This window comes from Haliotis cracherodii, unplaced genomic scaffold (assembly GCF_022045235.1).
Source record: "Haliotis cracherodii isolate W230 unplaced genomic scaffold, xgHalCrac1.p SCAF_19, whole genome shotgun sequence".
Classification (NCBI taxonomy): domain Eukaryota; kingdom Metazoa; phylum Mollusca; class Gastropoda; order Lepetellida; family Haliotidae; genus Haliotis; species Haliotis cracherodii.
In genome coordinates, this window is record NW_027266274.1 from 3,523,396 (window position 1) to 3,547,161 (window position 23,766).

Genomic DNA, 23,766 nt, shown 5'->3' on the forward strand with positions numbered 1-23,766 from the left:
CAGTGGATATGTTGTAACACTGTGTATACTACAGAGAGAAGGCATGGGGCAGTGGATATGTTGTAACATTGTATTTACTACAGAAAGAAGGCATGGGGCAGTGGATATGTTGTAACACTGTATATACCACAGAGAGAAGGCATGGGGCAGTGGATATGTTGTAACACTGTATATACCACAGAGAGAAGGCATGGGACAGTAGATATGTTGTAACACTGTATATACTACAGAGAGAAGGCATGGGACAGTGGATATGTTGTAACACTGTATATACCACAGAGAGAAGGCATGGGGCAGTGGATATGTTGTAACACTGTATATACTACAGAGAGAAGGCATGGAGCAGTGGATATGTTGTAATACTGTATATACTACAGAGAGAAGGCATGGGACAGTGGATATGTTGTAATACTGTATATACTACAGAGAGAAGGCATGGGGCAGTGGATATGTTGTAATACTGTATATACTACAGAGAGAAGGCATGGGACAGTGGATATGTTGTAATACTGTATATACTACAGAGAGAAGGCATGGGACAGTGGATATGTTGTAATACTGTATATACTACAGAGAGAAGGCATGGGACAGTGGATATGTTGTAACACTGTATATACTACAGAGAGAAGGCATGGGGCAGTGGATATGTTGTAACACTGTATATACTACAGAGAGAAGGCATGGGACAGTGGATATGTTGTAATACTGTATATACTACAGAGAGAAGGCATGGGACAGTGGATATGTTGTAACATTGTATATACTACAGAAAGAAGGCATGGGACAGTGGATATGTTGTAATACTGTATATACTACAGAGAGAAGGCATGGGACAGTGGATATGTTGTAACACTGTATATACTACAGAGAGAAGGCATGGGACAGTGGATATGTTGTAATACTGTATATACTACAGAGAGAAGGCATGGGACAGTGGATATGTTGTAACACTGTATATCCTACAGAGAGAAGGCATGGGACAGTGGATATGTTGTAATACTGTATATACTACAGAGAGAAGGCATGGGACAGTGGATATGTTGTAACACTGTATATACTACAGAGAGAAGGCATGGGACAGTGGATATGTTGTAACACTGTTTATACTACAGAGAGAAGGCATGGGACAGTGGATATGTTGTCAGAAGACAGGAACATCTTGGTTCAAGTTTGAACCTAAATGGATTTTTTTGTTTGGTTTGGATATATAAACAAGAAGCAGGCCAAACTTTATTATCAATGGGTTATCATGATCTATCTACTAAGTATTATTATGTACATGTTATTTATTCATATACCACATTATTTTCTGGATAATTTATTTCAACATACAAAGAAGATCTCTTCTAAAGAAACATTGGTACAGGGTTTGATAAAAACAAGAAGTGAATTTCAAGTTACATTTTGATATTTAACCTTAACAGAAATTTTCCAGAAAACAATGCAAGCTTGCTTACAATGCTAGCATTCAGCGGTATGTACACCAAGATCCTATGCTTCTGAATCTAGGAAGTAGTTCATATCACCTTCACTGTTAAAAATATGTTTATATAACAGCTTATCCAGAAAAACTTCACATGAAACCTTTCATGCATTAACTTCTTAATTAACAGGGCCCTTCTTGCCCTTTCATCACCTTCATCAATAAAGACATTGTCTAATGTTCTTTACATAGAACTGGTAAAGGTGACATGAAATACTGGTTGTATTGTGTGTAGGTTAATGAAGGCAGGATATATGGTTGTAGAGCAGAATATGGCCTGGGCTGGAGTAAGTGATACACATTCCTATCTTTACAGCTATCAGTGCTAAATATAGTGATGCACACCGACTGCCACCAGTGACGGATACAACAGCAAGAGCACATATGCTGGAACTATGTGGGACTATTTTACCTCCTCCTCTTGGCCTCGTCGCCTACGCGATCTATAGCTTGAGGTTTCCTGAAACATGGTGACGATCACACACACCATATCAATATCGCTAGAGAGACTCCTCCCATGGAGTAGACATACTGCCTTACTGGATGAGATGATCATCACTAGGATGGTTTTAAGCAGATCACAGCACACAGTTTTAATGCACAAAAATTGTAAAACTCAACCAGAAGAGGAGAAAATCAAAATAACTGGACGGAGTGAAAACTCAAAATCAGTGTTGAACATACATAACATTCAAAAACAGATAAACATGTAGAACAATCAACAAAGCTTTAAATATATTTGGCAATAATGTTTCCATAGCACTCAAATCAACAAATTCATTGTATGCTTACTATCTATAATCAAAATGATTCCCTACATTCTGTGTCAACACAAGAATGCATAAAAACAACCGAAAGTCACTCAATATAGATAACAGTAGATAAATATGCAGTCCATATTTGTCCCCATGCTTCAAAAAGATGCTTGCCACAAACGACAGGAAAACTGCTGATGCGGCTAAAGTCATCAGTTATGCACACTTTGATAAGCAATAGCCAGTAATAGAAATACAACTGTTAAATCAAAATGATATATTTTCATGTTTTTCCAGAAAAAAGGAAGTATTTATAATGTTACATTCAGGTAAAATATGTGCAATGCAATAACAGTAACAATAACAGATTGAATGCAGTATAGACCAGGATGCTGCTGAGGTGATGTGACTTACCTCAGCGGGGGTTTCCTCCTCTTGTCTGCGGGATCTACGAGATGATCTCTCCTCCTCCTGGGGCTCGGCAGCCTGTCTGGTGACGGAAATGTTCACATGAACAAACAGTTCTAGTCTAGTAAACTAATACTGGTGCAAGAAAGTTCCAATCAGTAAGGACGTTGAAACATTATCCAACAGTATCGATATTGCTATTTGAACACTTTGAGAAGTTAACTTATGATAAATCAGAAAAATGCTCATTTATATCCACTGTGTAATGTGGTTGCAATATTGATGACTATCAAATAAGGAACAATCTTCAATAACAAATTCCGAGACAGTCATGGGCATTGCTATTTGCCAGTTGCCCTCATTTCCTATGACATGTAGACAAGCATCGATTCACATCCCAAGCCACTCATTAATCATGAACTCTGTGCTCCACATGTACCTGCAAGAAACCATCTCCCCTCATCTCCCCACAACTTCATCATAATTGATTAGCTGATTCAACTGCTGATGTAGCAGACCAATTTTGGCTTAAAAACAAAAAGTAGCTGTCAAAGTTGAAAAGTTCTCCAGGAAGTATAAGGGAGACCACTGGAAAGTGACACGACCTTCCTGGCCCAGGGAGGCTGCCTCTGCTGCTGGACGAAGCTGTCAGTGATCATGATGAAGCACACCATGCTCTACATCATTCTTCAAGTGCTAAAGCAGAACTAAACTAATCTGCTAAAAAGCAATACCTAATATCAAAGTCACTGCCTCAATATTATATTGATATCATTAACATTTACTTTCAAAGCAATGCAGCTGTCTACCATTCACTGGTTAATCAAGTATGTGACATATGCAAAAACCTGACAGTTCCTGGCATAATGATGCCTTATCTCTGTGATATCCAAGAGAGTTGCATGTTGTGCTGATTGCAACATAGCAGATACATATGCCAATTCCCATGGTGATTATATTTTGGTTACATGTTATCTTGCCTTAGACGAGCCTCTCTTCGCTCGCGACGTCGACGTTCAAGATCATCCTCGCCGTTGACAGCGCTAACTTCGCTTGCCGCTGCTCTACGTTAAGGGAATCGGACAGAGTTAGGAGATCAAACCGGGAAGGCACAAAAAGGGAACACACTCTGAAAAACTCTCAAACAACAGGTTAGGAGAGGGTGTAGGATCACCTGGAAGTCTTTCCATGATGACCAATGACAGGAGTAGGTATGACCTTTCAGGGTCAAACAATTTTATTCTTTATGAACTTTATGTTTGATAAGCATGCTTGTCCATTAACACGTAAGTGGACAATTGTAAATGCTGATTTGATTTGTCATACCAACCAAATCCATACATTTTCTATGCTACAGTTTCAAGGTGGTGTCAGCTGAAAGTACACATGGTGCCATTCATCTGTTTCTAATTTTCCTGAATTTACCATTGGAGAATATGCATGGATTTGGTGTGAAAAATGAGTGGATGTTACATTCATGCAATTAACTACATGCATGAGAATCAAGGTTTCAATAGTGAAAGAAAATAAATTCATTTAAACAGTTGTGAACTGAAGGTGCAGTGTAGAACATGATGTAAACAAGTGCCTACTGTGTGGTGCCTACTCTAGACAAGAACACACAACAGCCTGGGTCAGCTACACCAGGACACACAGGACAGTCACAGTGTCAGCTACACATGCCTCCTCCTCCGTCCTGGGCAACATGCTGCAGGATATGGTCCAGGGTAGATTGTGGAAGTCATTACATTGCAAAACACTCAATTCTACTTTCATTTTGTTTCATGCAAAAATAGTTTGAAAAAGTTCTTAAAGTTTAAAGTACATTTCAAATTGAGTATTTTGGGATTGGAATTGTTATTGGTAGCATATCCAGAGCAGCAGCTGCAACATCCTCTAAACACTGATAACATGTGTCGACATTGTTCATTTCCTGTTTCATACATATCATTCTTGGATCATAATTATTATCACCAGGATTGTTATGGACATATTAACAGTCATTATGTTTGACATGTTGTATGACAATAATAAAATGTTATCTACAGCCATACTTGATACATGGTTCATGCATATTGTGTATAAATTGTTACATTTGTGTTCATTTGAAGCGTCTGCACAGAAAAACCTGCAACCCCAGATTTGTGAGATATTCAAGTCATTTTCTGTATGTGTGCTTGTTTACCCAAATGTCATGAAGCAGGAACGCTTATTACCATGAGGATCTAATGAGGTATTGCCTAGAACAGGAACTGTGTGGTACACCCAATGATACTTCTAGACGTCTTCACTATGTTACCATGGTTACCAGACATTCCAGCATTAGAGTACCTATTCTTAGAGGTGCTGCTGCCTGTACCAGCCTACCTATGTGTTGTGGCACCGCATGCCAGCCAGCCCTGCTTCACCTAGCAACTTCTAGATATTATGTCTTTGAAGTACACCAAAACTAGATACATCACTGATTAACACTTGTAAAAAATATCCACAACCTGTGACATTTCCCTACACTCCTTGCCAGATACTATAAAGCAACAAATAATCAGTCTCTTTCAGCATAAAAATACTCTCTCCTGTTGATCAGGTGTTGCATGGCTTGATGCCACTGATAAACACCTGTTTTGTCAAGGGATTCATAAAATGAAAAAGTGGGCCTGTTTTAAACTGTTTTGTTCAGAAAGTGAAATCTACTAAAATGTATCCTGCAAGTGTATGCTTGTTAATTGAAATATGTGGGTTAAAGCACTTAGTTTCCTAATGATACACAAACATAATTAGCATCTCCTCGCCTCCGTAAACTGTGCATAATGAATTACTCTCCTGTGAACATTTTGGTGTACATGTGTAAGTGACAGTGTCAGAGCAGCAGTACTTGTTTGGTCATGTGCCCTGCCAGAAGTCTGCAGTGACTGCCATGGCATGGGTACAGAGTGTTGGGTTTCAGCTGTTGTCATGCACACCCTCCTACATCTACTGAAGTAGGTCTGACAGACTTGTCACTGTGTACTGTAGGGAGATGGGGCCATGTTTGGCCTTGAGACTCTCCATCTGGGGCAGCTGAAGCAGGCAACACGCCAGACACGCCTGGGCAACATACAGTCATGGCAGTGTCGGTCAAACTACAACTGACCATGACAAGCACATGAAGAAGTCTGTCCCCCAGGCCCCAGAGAAAATAAATTAAAAAAGGAGTCCAAGTCCAAGTCTAGAATGATTTAGCAAGTCTAGATTGCCTCAGCCTGAAATTAACGATTGTTCTGAGTTCCATTTGGATTTTGGATTTTTTAGTTTGAAGATATATATTTTTAAATTTATTTCTGGGATTAAATGTCAGTCTACCACATGAAGGTAAGTGCAAGCAAGTACCATTCACATGTGACAGACTGAACATGGTAAGTACTGGCAATAGAGTCAGATGTCCCATCCACACATGAAAATACTGACAATATAGTCAGAGGTGCCATCCACACATGAAAATACTGACAATATAGTCAGATGTGCCATCCACACATGAAAATACTGACAATTTAGTCAGAGGTGCCATCCACACATGAAAATACTGACAATTTAGTCAGAGGGGCCATCCACACATGAAAATACTGGCAATATAGTCAGATGTCCCATCCACACATGAAAATACTGGCAATATAGTCAGATGTGCCATCCACACATGAAAATACTGACAATTTAGTCAGAGGTGCCATCCACACATGAAAATACTGACAATTTAGTCAGAGGGGCCATCCACACATGAAAATACTGGCAATATAGTCAGATGTCCCATCCACACATGAAAATACTGGCAATATAGTCAGATGTGCCATCCACACATGAAAATACTGGCAATAAGTCATAAGTACAATCCACACAAGCAGTTTTTTCCACTAATTTACAAATATATTACGACATGGATAAACATGGATCATGTCATAAAATATCTGTATACTTACTAGATAAACAGAATCAGATCCATGTTATAAAGTGCCTCAGCTAGACATGCAAAAACTCAATCATATTAGCAAGACCCAAGTATATAACCACTATAACACAAAAACAGACACTTTCTATATTTACAGCATCTGTTTTTCTACTTATAAGATCTGTTCTGTTGATCTTGAAAGCATGTGTGACTTTTCAAGAAGGTTGTGTTTGAACGGCACAGTGCTGTACATAGCCTGCATTCTAACCTTCACTTCATTTATGTAGAGAAAACAAAGATGCACAGAGTACTGATGCATGTGTTGCCATGGTAATTCCCCTGCCCATGGTGCCAAATGTTCTAAAATGTCAGGAAGAGGAACACTTGTGAAGGAGAAATGTCCTGTCTAGCGGTCACATGACCTAGCTCCATTTCCAGCATGATGTAGGGAGTGGGTAGCATCCCTGCCCCCTGACCTCCCACCATGCATGCAGACCAGCACTGACCAGCACAGACCAGCACTGACCAGCACTGAATTGCATGACCAGAAGCTGACCAGAAGCTGCCCAGAAGCTGCCCGGTCAATTAAAACACACACATAATCTGAACAAAAACCAAGTCTTGTTCCATACACACTCCTAACAGATGGACTAATTCCCTCTAATCTAGATGTTTATATTTTACCTCTAAATTCAAAATGTGTTAACATGGTAGACTATGAATGTAATAGACATACAGCTTGGAAAATGTTTTGAAAGGTGGCAGATACAAGGTTGTTCTCCAGAGATAAGAAGGTTCTTGAAACACTGCCGTCAGTGACGCCAAGAGAAAGTCATAAATCCTGCCACACATAGGTGCAAAAACAGTCTCTGCATACATCGGCAGCATACTCGACCCATCTTGGCAGATATCCAGAGAAAAGCTTTTGAGGTCTGCATTAACCAACAGTTAAGAGAGAAACTTCTCCCTCTTAATGCATTGAAAAGTAAGATTCTTGACAGTTGCAAGCATTACACCTGTAGCCAATTAAAATCCACTTCATAGAAGTCAACAAGTGAATGTCACTTGGATCGATGCTTAGGATACATATGAACCCACACAACAGCCACAGACTTGAAAGGAAATATTGAAACAAACTTGATATCTAAATATCCACATTACAGAATTCTAAACACACACACAAAAACAATATCTTGAGTAATTCCAGAACTGAACCGAAACATACTCCAAATGAAAGAAAGTCGATGATTACCTTGAAATGAGGACTCTAGTGGAGACTGCGAAGTTCCAAGGGAAACGACCACCTTTATACCCCGACTGTGAAGTCAGAGGACCCTTGCTGGATGACACACTCGCTACTAAGACTGAGCTGCAGTACTCACAGATGAAGGCAGTGACCTGTCACCTCTCAAGGTCTCCTACCATATTGAGGTAGAGAGGGAGGGGAGAAGGCCGCAGATTGGTGGAACACCTCTGGAAGAGTATCAAGTTTCTGCCAGTCATCAACTTGAGCTACCTGGCATGTCCAGCCTGCCTCTCACTAACACACTCTGACATGCACAGTGGCCAGGAATGTCCTGCCAGACACACAGACAGACAGGCCTTATCCGGTGGCTGTCATCACTGTCTCTCACACACAGCCCCATCCCGCATGGAGGTGCAACTCTACACTGTGGACCGCTGGGAAGAAGGAACAGGAAATACAGTCAACAGTTTCACTTGGACTGGACACAGGGCCAGTTGAGGTGTCAGTGTGTGGAGGACTGCTTGACAGTGGGCCATCCGCTGGTTGTGACAATGGCAAGGTGAGAGTATGGACAGTATGGACTGGACACCGTGTTGCAGGTGTGAAGCCATCTTGAACACCCAGCACATGATGTAACATTGGACAATAACAACAGGTAAGATCAGATTCACCTTCTGCATGTGTGATCACCATTTTATTTAAACCCTGTTGAAACAACCTTTACCTCTTGTATGTACATTGCCATTGACAGAACACAACTTGGTGCAGCAGAAACATAATCATCCCTTTTTGGAATGCACAACTCCTGCACAATCTTCGTTACTCAAAATGTTAATTAAAATCATAATATACATCTATTCAAACTAAATGTTGATTGAGCTTACTTAAACCCAAATTGGGCTTGTTGAAAACCATGTCAACAAACAAATACCTACTGACGTAGATGAGCTATATCTGTTTTGGCAGTATCAGTTTCACAACAGGCTGAATATGACAATGTCTGTTCCTCATACCAGTGGAAACAGGTGTTAGTTGCATTAGATGCCCTGATGAACACTCAACAGTTCCTACTGGAACCCAGCTTGGCACTGAACATCTCATTCTCCCTTGTTGTTAAACAATTAACCCCCCACCCCCCTACCCCACCACCCTACCCCACCCCCTCCCTGTCCATGATGACATCTGCACCTTCCCCATTCCCAATCCACAAACACGTCTAACTGTATATCCCTCTTCCGTAGCTTTGACTGGTTACTTCATCTAGATTTGTGTTGTAAACTGTTGTCTTCAAATGTCATCTGAAAATGTTCCCATTTTGAATGGTGACCACAATGAATTAATTATTAGATTTTCTCTTCCAATTTTTTAAGAATGTGAAATGGGATGCAGTTTTGATTTATTAAGTTTTATTCATTTTTACCAACTGTTCAAGGCATCTGAAGTAGTTCACATGAAGCATCACTGTTTGGTAGGACATCTGTATGAGGGTTGGCTGAAAAGTTCTGAACCTAACTATGAACGATGTACATGTGGCGGCCATAAAATTTCCGAGTCCCGTGATGGGATTCGAACCACGTACCTTCTGATCTGAGGTCGGACGCCTTGTCCACATGACCAAAGAGGTTAACCCCGTCAGCAAACTGACAAGTTAAGGATGTCATCTTTTGGATGACTCCATGCCCTGCTACAAACTCCCCCATCAACAGAAGGCATGTCCCCGGGCTGCATAGTAGGGTACTGAGGCTTATTTTGCTCAAATTTAATATGAGCGTGCTCAGCCCCACGTTGGGCGCCAATGTAGTGGCCATAAAATTTCCGAGTCCCGTGATGGGACTGATCTGAGGTCGGACGCCTTGTCCACATGACCGAAAAGGTTAACCCCGTCAGCAAACTGACAAGGTAAGGATGTCATCTTTTGGATGACTCCAGGCCCTGCTACATACAGTACACACTAAACATTTCCCTGTATTGAGTACATTAATTTCCATGCTTACAGGCTGCATTTGAACCTAATACACAGAAAGGCAGCATTTTTCTGCAGACATCAAAGTGACTGTTGATGAACATGGACATCATTGGACCCAAACTGACAAAACCTCCAACAGCCTCCATCAACATAGTCCATCAAAGTCAGGCTCAGAGCTTGTCAGCAACACCTCATATACTGAGTACTTCATCAAGCAAGGAAAGAACTTAAGCCAACAATCCATACTTTTTTCATCTGTGGGTACTTGGGAAAAATTAATTAAAAAAGTATTTGGTAGTGACACAGGATGTGATGATAATCTAATAATTACTTTATTATTATCATTCAATAAAAGGTAGTTCGTAACCAAAGTATCTAGCCTCAACTGGTCTGGGTGCCTCTTTGAAGCACTGTCATCATTCCTGTACATGGATAGTGTTGTTTGTCAAACATGGCACATCAATGATACCAAACTGAGGGCTGTTATTGTTATGTTTGTTTTGTTTGTTTGTTTGTTGTTTAACGCCGCACTCAGCAATATTCCAGCTATATGACGGCGGTCTGTAAAATAAGACAATCCAGTGATTTACATCATGGGCATCGATCCACGCAATTGGGATCGATGACATGCATCAACCAAGTCAGCAAGCCTGACCACCCGATCCCGTTAGTCGCCTTTTACGACAAGCATAGTCGCCTATTACGGCAAGTATGGGTTGCTGAAGACCTATTCTAACCCGGAATCTTCCTGGGTCATTATTGTTATGACTTTAAGAACTTCTTAAAACAAAAGTACATTTTCAACCGAAAAACAACCCATACTTTATAAGAATGAAAACATAGAAAACGGATTTTCTTATCTGACTTTTAAATATACAAATATGCCTGCATGTTCTGATGTCATTTTATCCAGTTGCTTAGTGTATAGATGACCGGTTGTTGTCTAGAGAAGGAGGTTGTTGTCTAGAGAAGGAGCGATGTTGTGGGATTGCTGACTACATGTTTGTGGTAGTATCAGGTGTCCCCCACCATCCCACCAGATCCTTCTCCAGAAACAGCAATATGATCTCAATACAAAATGCACCATGTTTATGTTGGCATGAGATGGATAATCTAGCAATTATCATTCCATGCAGTTTGTCCCTTTTCTACAAGCCTTCTGGTATCTCACACACACACCACATCCCTCCCACCCCCACCCCCACCCCCACCCCCACCCCAGGGCTTAACATACCGATGCTGCCTGCTTTTCTGCTCAAGTCTGGACAAAGTTGTCTTGCGAAGAAATGAAGCATTTATCAAACATACAACTGGACACTTGCCAGAAATACACCTCGTTTGTACCTGGCAGTGTTCTCTATGTCAACAGTGAAGCAACACTGCGTTGGCATACAGTTATACACAGTTGCCATGACTACCCAGATGCACATTATGCTCTAGAAAATACCGTACTGATATCTACTACAGATGTAAGTTCAATAATGAGTGACCTCTGACTTTCTGTTGTTTTCTTTGAAAAGATTTGTCTCGAATTATAACAATGATGTAAAAGAGCGTAAATTGTGGCACAAGATTCTTTATTTCAAACAGTAAAAAGTAGATAGAATTGAGAAGAAATTTTTCACTTGAGTTATTCTATGTCCCCCTCCCCAACCAACCTGCCACGCCCACGATGACCTACAGTGCTGTGAACCCAGTGAGAACCTGCATGATTGTACTGCTATACCTGCTGGTGTACCATTGGCCAGAGACACTTCCAGTGCACAGATGATTTACAGTCATACACTAGTCAGTCAGAATTATTTAGTAGCATCTAACGTAATTCCTTCAAGAATTTGACAATAATAATGCATACAAGGTCGATAAACAATTTCTTCATTTGAGACTTAATGAAAAGTTCATTGTACAGTGAGGTTATGCAAGTGGAATAACAGAAAATAAGCTCTAACCATAACACACAATTCTGATATGCCTCTTGTCTCATCTGCTGGTTTAGATTACAAATGTCAGAATGTTTATTTCATGTACCGGTAACATATTCTAAAAACTAAGCAGCTGCTGACCAATCTGTAAGTAATCTGCATAAGTGCCTAATGCTAAGTCCGCAGATTTATACATGACAGTCGGTATTTTATTGTGATTACAGATTATTTACAGATAAAGCTGCAGTGTTGAAGAGGCATATAATTAGTTACTGTTATTTAAATTGTTTTAGTCTGATTAACGTTTGAACTGTGTTTGTTCTCTACTGATCTCTGGCAACAAATTTAACTTGTTTCGTATGTTTTTAATAAGCACCTGCTTTGTCCTTTTTTATCCTTGGGCGCTTATAATGACGACTACAATACGGTATGTTTTTCATTGACCAAGTATTTCAAAACCTGCATCCAAGAGCTGATCTGATCAGACTCAGCAGCAGCCCAGCACTCCCAGCATGAAGACTGCACCAGGACATAGTCCCACTGTACATGTATAGCCACAACACAAATCTCCATACATACAAGGCTCTGTTCCACCATTCACAGTCAAAGACAGAGAAATGTTCCCACATTTACAGTCAGAGACAGAGAAATGTTCACTCATTCACAATCAGAGACAGAACAATGTTCCAACAATCATAGTCAGAGACAGAACAATGTTCCAACATTCACAGTCAGAAACAGAACAATGTTCCAACATTCATAGTCAGAGACCGAACAATGTTCCAACATTCACAGTCAGAGACAGAGCAATGTTCCAACATTCACAGTCAGAGACAGAACAATGTTCCAACAATCACAGTCAGAGACAGAACAATGTTCCAACAATCATAGTCAGAGACAGAACAATGTTCCAACATTCACAGTCAGAGACAGAACAATGTTCCAACAATCACAGTCAGAGACAGAACAATGTTCCAACAATCACAGTCAGAGACAGAACAATGTTCCAACATTCACAGTCAGAGACAGAACAATGTTCCAACAATCACAGTCAGAGACAGAACAATGTTCCAACATTCACAGTCAGAGACAGAACAATGTTCCAACAATCACAGTCAGAGACAGAACAATGTTCCAACATTCACAGTCAGAGACAGAACAATGTTCCAACATTCACAGTCAGAGACAGAACAATGTTCCAACAATCATAGTCAGAGACAGAACAATGTTCCAACAATCAGTCAGAAAAAGATCAATGTTCCAACATTCACACCAACATGCATACACTCACCATTTTATTTGGGGCATACCTTAAACAATTCACCCAATCAAATACATTAAAAAAATAACTCATTAAGAAAACCAATATAACAGAACACTATGTAAGTTCAAACATGAATTGAAAAGAGTATTAAACTGCCATGCTAGATAGACAACTTGTTTCAGTCTGACAAACAGGATCTTGTTGTAGAATGGCAAAACGGTAGGCCTGCACTGGGGCTCCAGCAGAGCCCCCTCAGTAGAAGAACAGGGGCCATAGCTTAGTGCAGGAATAGAACAGTCTTGCATAGGAAAGTCTGATGAGTCAACTTGACATAAGACAGGAGGCTTGCATCTGACTGCTGCAGCTCAACATCTACACAGAGATCTTGGCAGAGAGAAGATGGAGATTTTATGAGTGACTCTGACAATTCCCTGATTCGGCAAGAAATGTTTCTATTCCTGCAAAGCATACAGCAGCACAGATAGTGTAATTAGCTGTAGCACTGGAGATATAACGGTATCAGTGTAGCAAAGAGTAGAGGTACTTGGTTATTGAAACAGGAAGAGAATGTTTTGAAATGCAAAGATGTAGTCATTATTTCAACTCCGATTGGGACATTAATGTAGTATTTAGTTGGTAATGCTTCACCCCTTGAGTCTAGCCAGTAATGAAGCAGAATGTGTGATAAAGTAACAGACAACGCAAGAAGATGGAAACTGACATGCCAGCCATCAGCTGTCACTTACTCCTCCTCCTCCTCGTCCTCATTAAACCTTGCAATAAAGAAACAATGGTTATCACAATACTCAAGGCATCTGCAGCATAACCGGAAGCAAGCAGAGTGCTGCAGGATTCATGGCTTCGTATGATTCAGCCTATGTGTCTAACATGCAGCCTACAGCAGCTGTTTACATCCACCAGAATCACATGATATGGATATTACACGGATGAGATGTGCAGTAACGCTAAGCATCATTTGATGTCAACAACAGCATCATGATCATCACCCCATGCAGAAAACTTCAGTTACACAAATCCTGAACAAAAGGAGTTTGTCACGTCATTAGAAATGACATCTGATTCTTGTATAAGAGTATTGAACATGTTATATGCAAAACTTCACGCAATGATGTATGTGCATCATGCAGAGCTGTTATAACACTTAAAAATTGTATGTTTATATTCATAATGTGAAATCAAATTCAAAGAAAAACTTTAAATTATGTGAATTAAGTTATACAGCTATCTGTTATTCACATTGATTGAACACACAGCACTAAGCATTTAAGCTGTAACACGAGACAGTACTTGAGACCAGCAATATAAGATGCCTGTTGCAATGCATGCAGTGAATAGGCTCTCAGCTAATTAATGTCAATGAGTCTATTAATACCTTCACAAAAGCCAATATGACTTACTATTTTTATGGTTTAGTAAATGTATTAATGATTTCGCTCATGGTATTAATTCCCTCAAACTGTATAAAGAGGACTGATGAAGAAGCATTCTTTAGCAAGGCAAACAGAAACATGTCTTTCTAGATGAAACTGTTGTTATGCCACAACTCACAATACATTCTCTGACAATAAACATGTGTTAGTTTTCTTTTCTCATTTTTCTCCCTGACAATGAGAGCTAGTACAGGGCAACATGGGAATGTTGCCACGTTGTTGTGAGTCAGGATTCTGGAAGGGAAAACCACTCTTGTCACACACTGTCAATTCAAACAGATATCCCATGTTTCAAATGGTCTCCACAATAAACCCACACATGACAACTTACTCTGATGAGCCCTCGCTGTGCCAGACAGAAAATACATGTTAGTTGCACATCCATACAGCACATGTAAGCACAGCGTTATTGCCTAGGTATACAGTCTATCAATATACAATTAAGTGATGTTAATGTCTGAAGTTTATTAAATGCAAAGTACATTAACAAACTTTTAACTTCCAATATAATGACATACATGACGTTATAGTAAATTTTGAATATTATTGATCATACAAAATTAGTGAAACTGTAAATATATATATTTGCTTCCAAACAAATGCAAGTTATTCTGATGAAATGAGATGAGTTGACACAGATGAATGAAATCTAAACCTAGTTCACGTAGCAGTTCTCTCATATTTGGATAGTGAATGCAACATGTTTCAGCAAGGGAGGTATGACATATTCAGTCTTTGTCAAAACTGACAATCTGTTGATCTCTCAGGTATTATAGAAATGGTGGATTTGACAATATACAGCCAACATGGCAACTTTTGGTGAGTTTAACTTCTTAAAATATCACTGTTTTTAAGTTATATTTACGAATATACAATCGAAAGTTGATTTTTGTCAAAGTTGTAAATGTATTAATATATGTCTTTAAAAGCGCTAATACTTCTCTAGGTAGTATATACCAGCTTCAGGATGATAACGGAAAACAGGATCCAGGCAGTTACAAAAGTAGGAAGGTCAGATTATCCCTATACCTATGACTGCAATACTGTCTACATTTTAAAACCATTTATGAGTCTATTGAGTCTATGCATATTACCCAGAATTTCTTAAGGCCACCAAATTTTTTTTATTATTTCACAGGCCCACCACCCCTACTGAAATCTTATATAAATTCCATGTCTAAATCACAATCAGTGATTCAAGAGGCCACTTACAGTTTTAAGTCCACAGCAGAATGACTTTCATATAAATGAATAACTGACATTAATTTTATTTTTATTTTGACCGACCTTGTGCGGAAAAGTTGGAATAAATCCATGAAGCATGGCGATGAGTGTCATGATTGTACACAAACATGGAGCGCAGAAACAAAACACTTCCGCACAAACACTGTGAACAAAAGGACAACATATGCTGAAACAAAACATTACCATACAGAAATAAAAGAAGCTAGACAACCACCACGACACAGAATTTGATGATCTGCAGTGACGAACGCAAGACGATGATGAGAAGAACGTATACTTACTCATCTTCCTGTTGTTGCCGTCTGCGGCGACGGGCTTCGCGGCGTTCTTCCATGCTACTCATTTTGGTCAAGTTTGGTCACTAACGAAACTCTGAAATTGATAAAAGTTTGTTATAAGACAAACACAACAATTTGGTAATAATGTGTTAAAAGAATCAGTGTATAGCAGAGGCCGGTGTTAAATCTAACATGTGTGAAGCTCATAGAGGCATAACCCAAGAAACAGTCAAGATTTCCATTTGTACCCCACCATAGTAGCATCTGGACAAGGTGTTCAGTTTTCCAAATATCTTTGTTACATCTGAATTAAACAAGAACTGTTTAAGTGTTATATCTTAAATTGAATCTTCTCTTGTGTTCATTCCCATAGGGGAATTCAGATTAATTGTATGTCAAACACATACTGATGTAAACAAATAAGGCAATACACAGTATACAGCAGAGGAAAGCATACTGCTGTGTTGATGCGGCATAGAAACATCATAAGGCACAGTGTGACATGTTAGCATCTGGAGTGTCAGCTTACTCTAGCCATCTTCACGATGTATCTTGAATCTCATGTCAAACAAATGCCTCCCTTCATGTACCATATTTGCCATAAAAAGCGACCATGATGCACACTTAGAAAATTGACAAAGGAGCATGTTTTTTGTACCATACACAATGAGGACAATTTGTTTTGTGAGATCAGGTGGTAGTGAACCAGCAGTGAGTTCAAACATGGATGAATCTAAAACATTTATTATAATAGTTACAATTTGCTTTTGTTTTTTGTAAAACATCTGTAACATACACAAGAATATATGGACTGTCATGTACATTTTCTTTTTTAGTGGGGGGAATTCATTATTATTTACAGATTGATCCAGAAGTTAGTTATCAGGGTGCTTACTGGAGTGGGACTGGAGAGGGGTGCTTAATACGGCAAGGCCCATGAAGATCAGGGGTAGAAAAGGTCTTCAGCAACCCATGCTTGCCGTAAAAGGCAACTATGCTTGTCATAAGAGGCGACTAACGGGATCGGGTGGTCAGGCTCGCTGACCTAGTTGATGCATGTCATCGATCCTAATTGCGTGGATCGATGCTCATGTTGTCTGGTCCAGACTCGATTACTTACAGACTGCCATCATATAGCTGGAATATTGCTGAGTGCGGCATTACACAACAAACAAACAAACAAACAAACAAATAATACGGCAAAAATGTTCCCTTTGTTACCACCATGAGTATATATTTATGAAACTGACCAGATTGGTATATCTACATAGCAGATGTGTGCAAATGAAAGAAACAAACAAAAGATGTTTCACTGCCTTGAACATTCAGTGAAGTGCTAAAGCTGACATCATTAACATCTTCGTGACTTTTGATTGCATAAGAATACCTTTCTCGATAAATAAGTCCCAGATGTGATAAGAACATGGCTTTCAGCGTGGCACAATGAACACTGCATCCACTATAGATTGCCTGTGACTAACATGTATCAGGAATACTTTGAACTAGTTGATGTTTGGCAGCATTCAGCTAATCAGCTGGAATCAGTTGTCATGGAAACACAAGACATGAAACATGTTTGAAAAAGCATAATGAGCTTTAACTCAAAGTCAGACCAGATGTGTTTTGGTCCATCTTCATGATGAATGAGATTCAAACCTGTATGACCAAATGGTTGTGTTTGATTATCTTATGCCTAAAATACCAACAACAATTTTTTGTGGTTCGTTTGCTAAATTTTACAAAAAGTCCACAATGCAGTTTCTAAGGACTCCAGGATAGTATTCAAGAGGCTGTATTGAAAATTAACCCTAATTTTTGTATTTACAAGTGTTTACATCTGATGTTGCTGAGTATTTCCAGTCAGTGATGATTCCAATGAAATGTCCGAACACTGAATACACAGTAACACCACGAGTCTAGAACAGGATGTTTATCTCCTGAATAACATACAAACTAAAACAACTGGTTTTTTTTGACACAGTCAATATTTCATTCATCTTAGATCAAACATTTTCAGATTAATACTTTTCAGAGCAATAGATTAAATGAACTGTTTTGGCTTAGTCGAAGTCAGCTTTGAGCTTTTGAAAGAAATCTCAAATTTTTGCCCTTTGTCAGTTGTCAGTTTGTCAGATGTGAATAAATAGAAGATTCAAGCAACACTTTATCATAGAGACGAGGGGGAGTTCTAGCACACATGGGAAATCACCACAAACCACACGAGTAGTAGCACGGGTTATCTCCCTTGTCCCACCAATATTCACAAGTAGGTCTTGACCTTGGACCTGACGAGTAACCATGGTGCTGAGACAGGTGTTCCACACCAGGTTGTAATATAACACTGCATATAGTCCACGACTGCACCATACATGCGTTCTTCATCAAACACATACCCATGTTCCTCTCATGGTCATGAATTGTATCAGAGATGAAAGACTAAATACATTATCTTTCATACCATAATTTGATCAAATTTGTGCTTTCATCAATTAATCACATATAAATTAAATCAACAAACACAACGTCCAACTCACGACATTAATGCCTGCCCCAGATGGGGAGAGCCCCTATACCTGCCCCAGATTTAGGAGAGCCCCTATACCTGCCCCAGATGGAGAGATCCCCTATACCTGCCCCAGATGAGGAGAGCCCCTATACCTGCCCCAGATGAGGAGAGCCCCTATACCTGCCCCAGATGAGGATATCCCCTATACCTGCCCCAGATGAGGAGAGCCCCTATACCTGCCCCAGATGAGGAGAGCCCCTATACCTGCCCCAGATGAGGAGATCCCTATACCTGCCCCAGATGAGGAGAGCCCCTATACCTGCCCCAGATGGGGAGAGCCCCTATACCTGCCCCAGATGGAGAGAGCCCCTATACCTGCCCCAGATGAGGAGAGCCCCTATACCTGCCCCAGATGAGATCCCTATACCTGCCCCAGATGAGGAGAGCCCCTATGCCTGCCCCAGATGAGGAGATCCCCTATACCTGCCCCAGATGGAGAGCCCCTATACCTGCCCCAGATGGAGAGAGCCCCTATACCTGCCCCAGATGGAGAGAGCCCCTATACCTGCCCCAGATGGAGAGCCCCTATACCTGCCCCAGATGAGGAGAGCCCCTATACCTGCCCCAGATGAGGAGATCCCTATACCTGCCCCAGATGAGGAGAGCCCCTATGCCTGCCCCAGATGAGGAGATCCCCTATACCTGCCCCAGATGGAGAGCCCCTATACCTGCCCCAGATGGAGAGAGCCCCTATACCTGCCCCAGATGAGGAGAGCCCCTATACCTGCCCTCACTGAGGATAATGGAGGGACAGGCAGATGTTTATCTCTTCAAGCGTGCACCTTTTGAAGATTGTTCCTATCTAATCAGGGTAATTATATCAACCAAATCCATGTTCTGTGATAAAAATAATTCAGCAGGAATGTTATGAGCTGTACATGCTTCAAGGACTCCAGTGCGGGCCTGCTGCCTGGCTCCTAGATTAGCTGATGCAGCAACTACAACCTCACCAAGTGTCCAGTGGTCACCAACGGTATAACAACTTTTATCAAAATAAAATCAAATATAAAATAAGTTTCAACCCCAGTAGGATTCCTGTGATATGTTGAGATCCAGGGCTTACATATAGACATAACAAGTTGAAGAACATGCAACCTCTGTAGAGAGTGATGACTTTCCACAATAAAAGTACAGCTGTTGAGAGAGTGCTTGGGGGATGGGGGTGGTCCGGGGGAGGGGCAGTGAGAGGGAGGCTGCAGCAGTATAATGCATCAGTACCATCCCCCTCCCTGACCTGCCTCCTCAACCCACACAGTGCTGCTGCGGCTTCCTCCTTCGCTGCTTACAAGGATGGATGGTGGCTTGATGTCATGACACCCGATACCCCCTCCAGATAATCCTTCACAGCTCCTCAAAACATTCAAAACTTATGTCGGCTTTTCTACCAATATCAAACTTTACCTAAACAGTTCTTCTACTACCAAGTTCAATTAAATACCTGCAAAATGTGTGTTTAATTCTTTCAGATTGGTTGAAGGTCATGGGATGAAGAGCTGTAGCCATGGAAACGTCTGACTAAATATGGCAGTAGTGATACAGCTACGGCAGCCATCTTGAATGTTGCTACCTTGCAGATTATGACAAGAATGTGTTGGCTGCAGCTTTGGTTTCTGGGGGCTCTAGGAGTCCTAGTGTGCTGGTAATACCTCACTATACAGCTGTACATATATGTATACATACGTTGTTACATTGCCTCTCTATACTGCATAAACTATACTTTGACATAAAACATTGAATAACTGCTTATATGAAATACAAAGACTTTCACTTTCTGCTCATGAGTTTCAAAATGAACGTACTACACCCATACAGTGATGCCTATGTTAGAATTATGAGAAAAGCTAATTAAACAGAACATATTGTCTACAGCATCTTTGGTTAACATTCAGGTCACAGCAACAAATACTACATAGAGAATAGTGAAATAGCTGTAGTGAATAAAACAAAGGGCATTTTGATATATTTCTAAATATATCCAAATATATGCTAAATTAAAAAAATTGAAACATAGTTTGCAGCTGCTCTTGTGGAAAACCTTCTCATATTGCAGAAGGCAGAATTCTAGACAGGGAACCTTCTCATTGAGAAAGCTGATTCATAAATGTCATAACTTGCCAGAACTCTTTCAAACAGATCATCATGGCTTGGTTGGAAATTGGACGTATGTAGTTCATTCACGATTTCAGAAATAACTCCCAAATGACAGATCTAAATAAATCTGATAAAAGTACCAATAAACGGGATGAAACGTCGTCTGTATCTTTCAGCAGGAAGGTTACTGCTTCATGCTTCCCAGATCATGTGGTTATCAGTTAAATAAAGCCAAGTTATTTCCAACTGAAGGAATCCATGTCCTGACATAGTGTCAGATATATTTGAATTACAAATTTGACTGATATCAGTATGTTTCTCAAAGTCATCACTATTACACTTACTGGAAACAAACCGTAAAGAGCACCTGTGTTCCCTGACTTCCCAGTGGAGACTAGCGCTTGGGAAAGTGGTATACCGCAAGATCATCATCAAAGCAGAACAAGGAACGTGGAGTTATTGCTAGCTTAATGTTTTAGAATGCAGCAAATAATGGTTACTATGGCAAGCAGACCATCAAATTGCACAAAACCTGTCTATTCCTATGTCTAAAACCATTCCTGTTCTGATGACAATTCCAAACATAAGAGATACTATTTTCCATACAAAGATAAGCTAATCTGGGAATGTACAAATGGGGTTCACCAAAAATATACATTTTGGAATATTGCCATATAATCTATTAATAAGTCAGATATGTCAAAATTTTACGCTTCACACACTTTGTACAAACAGACTACCTACACACACTCACGGTACTTCTAGTTGTAAGTGATACATGTATGCAGAACACAACACAGAATATTCTTATTGTATCAGTATGTACCTTCCAATGTGTTCCTCATTATGAAGAATAATAGTTTGTCTAATGTCATAAAATGGCTGACTTTTCCAAGAGCAGCTCTTACTACAGACCCCCTCTGTCTCTGATACAAGTTTGCCAAGGTCAAGCACAGAGGACAGACTGGACACATGGGAAGGGAAACATGGCAGGCATCAGTGAATGAAAATACTCATCACTGAGTGCCCTTTATGATTCCTTGATTCACAAACATCAACACTTAAATGATTTTACAACAATAAATCAAGCAAGTCCCTATTCATGAATGTGACAATCTAGCACTAACCCATAATTATCATCCTATCAAAGCACAAATAAATTCACCAAATTTAAATTCCCGTAATTGCAGATGGCACCATAACCTACCTGACTACCAAAGGTTTCTGCCTGTAAGTCTGCTAGCAGTAGACTCAAGTCCTAGCGGCCTGGCAGGGGGATATCCTACAGATATGTCTGATGTGGACTATATCCAATAAGTAAATGCGAAGTGGAATATATCCTACCCGAATGGAAGGTGAGTCTCCCAGCAATCCTCGGGAGCTGTAACCTCAGCACACCTACAGCACCAAGCTCTTCCAATGTGATGTACACCTGATAGTCCAGCAGATGTACGATGATCTGAGCAGACGGACAAACTGAAGCAGACGCCTAATGCTCCAACGAAATATTCCAGTGAGAGGGTCTTTCCTCTGCCGATTCAGTACACTTACTGATCCCCTTCTCTCAGACTCAGCCTATATCCCCCTCAACAACCCCCCTGGAGATGAAATCCAAACCTGAAACTTAACTCCCCCTGGTTTGACCTGGGGTCAATGAAACCTGGCCCAATGATGAGTGTGAGTCTGTGGAAGCAGGTACTGATGACCTAACAGCGTCTAAGACATGCTAATGACTGCCTGTACATCTGGCCTCCTCTGTAACTAATTACAGCCAGAAGATGGCCTGTGTGTCAGATGGTAGCATCGCCTGGGATGGGGGAGGAAATTCAACTCCTGTGTATCTTAGAGCTGTGTCAAACACAAACTATGTAATATTTTTATCTTTAAGCAGCAGTAACAGCCTATACATATTTAGTGTGTTTAGCTCAGCTGTGTTTAGTTGATTAAGTACATGTTCCTTCCTTTTTGTAAAACATCAAACTTTAACCATCGTTAACAACTTTATGTTTTTAGATTAATCACGATTGAAGAACACATATTCAAAGACAAGTGTGGAACCATTCATAAACATCAATATATCCTAATAACTGATTGTGAAGGATTGAAGGAGTTCATATTTTCTAATCCATGATCTTCTGTGAGATTAATCCTTTGACTGTTAGTAATGTGAGAAAAGTGTTCTCAAACTTGTTATTGGTATTTCTGGCAAACAATACTAAAAGTGGTTCCAACATTGGCTTTAAAAGTGTTTGGGCAATAAAACCGAACTAGGTTGATGTCAGTTAACCCTGTTGTGATGTGTCACTGCTTGACAGCATCTCCTTCAATACACATTCCTCTCAGGGAGGTTTTTCTGCCACAGAGTAACCTACACAGGGTTGGCTCTGGCAGGTTTGATCAGTTTGACAGGAAATTGGGGAAATATTATTGCAGCATGTGCAGATTTGGCTGAAAGCCAGGTAGGTTATTCGTCGCTACATTGCAGACATACACCATTGTTGTAGATGGGAACTCTTCTCTCCTGCCTTAGTCACAGCTGCTATGTATTGCCATGGCGATAGGTAAATGTCATTTTGGGTATGTGGAGGTGTTCTGGAGTTGAAGAGAAAAAATGGAATGATGTATTCAAGTGCAGTCAAATGAATCATTACTTGTCTACTGCAAAACATCCATGATTCTGTCTCTTCACTGCTTTTCTGCTGCAGGTTTTCCATGACATAGTTGGTAGCAGTATGTTGATGGGCGCTAATGAACTGTCATGGCTGCATGACTAGGGATACATGACACACTCATATGAAGAACCACACAGACTCTGCTGCTCATAAAAGTCACCTTACTGTTTGGTGATGGCGCTGCAATGTATTTACTTAACGGTGAAACTTTCCGGTTCAGACATAATATTAGTGCGTACCAATTCTGGCCATAATCATGTATACTGCAAATGTGCATCTTAAATAGTTGACTACATGTGGCAAAAATAATTTACATCTTTAATAAATACACTAATGTGCTGCCTGTGTCTCCTTAGGCATTTTGGTATTTACTTTAACAGATCCAACAAACCAAAAGTTAACAAATGTGGGGTTAAAATCAAAATTTTGAGCACAGTTTTTCAAGTACCATTTGGAAAATAGGTCAATCTAAGACTTGTCTCTCCCTAAAAACAGATTTT

At 40.2% G+C, this 23,766-nt stretch overlaps 1 protein-coding gene and 1 long non-coding RNA gene across 18 annotated transcripts in view; one reads left to right on the forward strand and one right to left on the reverse strand.

Moving 5' to 3' along the window:
* Positions 1-23,766, reverse strand: part of LOC139466669 (troponin I-like) — a 63,726-nt gene that overhangs the window by 22,105 nt on the left and 17,855 nt on the right. For 4 of the 16 annotated variants that reach the window (XM_071248280.1, XM_071248274.1, XM_071248270.1 and 1 more), the window contains exons 3-6: positions 15,941-16,031; positions 3,627-3,710; positions 2,653-2,728; positions 1,896-1,943 (exon numbers count right to left, since the gene is read on the reverse strand). In XM_071248280.1, the coding sequence (XP_071104381.1) occupies positions 1,896-1,943; positions 2,653-2,728; positions 3,627-3,710; positions 15,941-16,002 (270 nt within the window). In that variant the 5' untranslated portion in view covers positions 16,003-16,031. Of the gene's footprint in view, positions 1-1,895; positions 1,944-2,652; positions 2,729-3,626; positions 3,711-7,817; positions 7,960-14,745; positions 14,761-15,940; positions 16,032-21,801; positions 21,909-21,938; positions 22,135-23,766 lie in introns of those variants that run through there. The other 12 variants (XM_071248278.1, XM_071248275.1, XM_071248281.1 and 9 more) reach the window with 9 other exon arrangements.
* On the forward strand, positions 8,078-22,903 carry LOC139466674 (uncharacterized). Of its 2 annotated transcripts, none has more exons than XR_011653619.1 (3): positions 8,078-8,466; positions 19,970-20,163; positions 21,785-22,903. It is a non-coding gene; the product is annotated as an uncharacterized lncRNA (long non-coding RNA). The 2 variants fall into 2 exon arrangements; XR_011653618.1 differs by having other exon boundaries at positions 19,970-20,142; positions 21,785-22,901.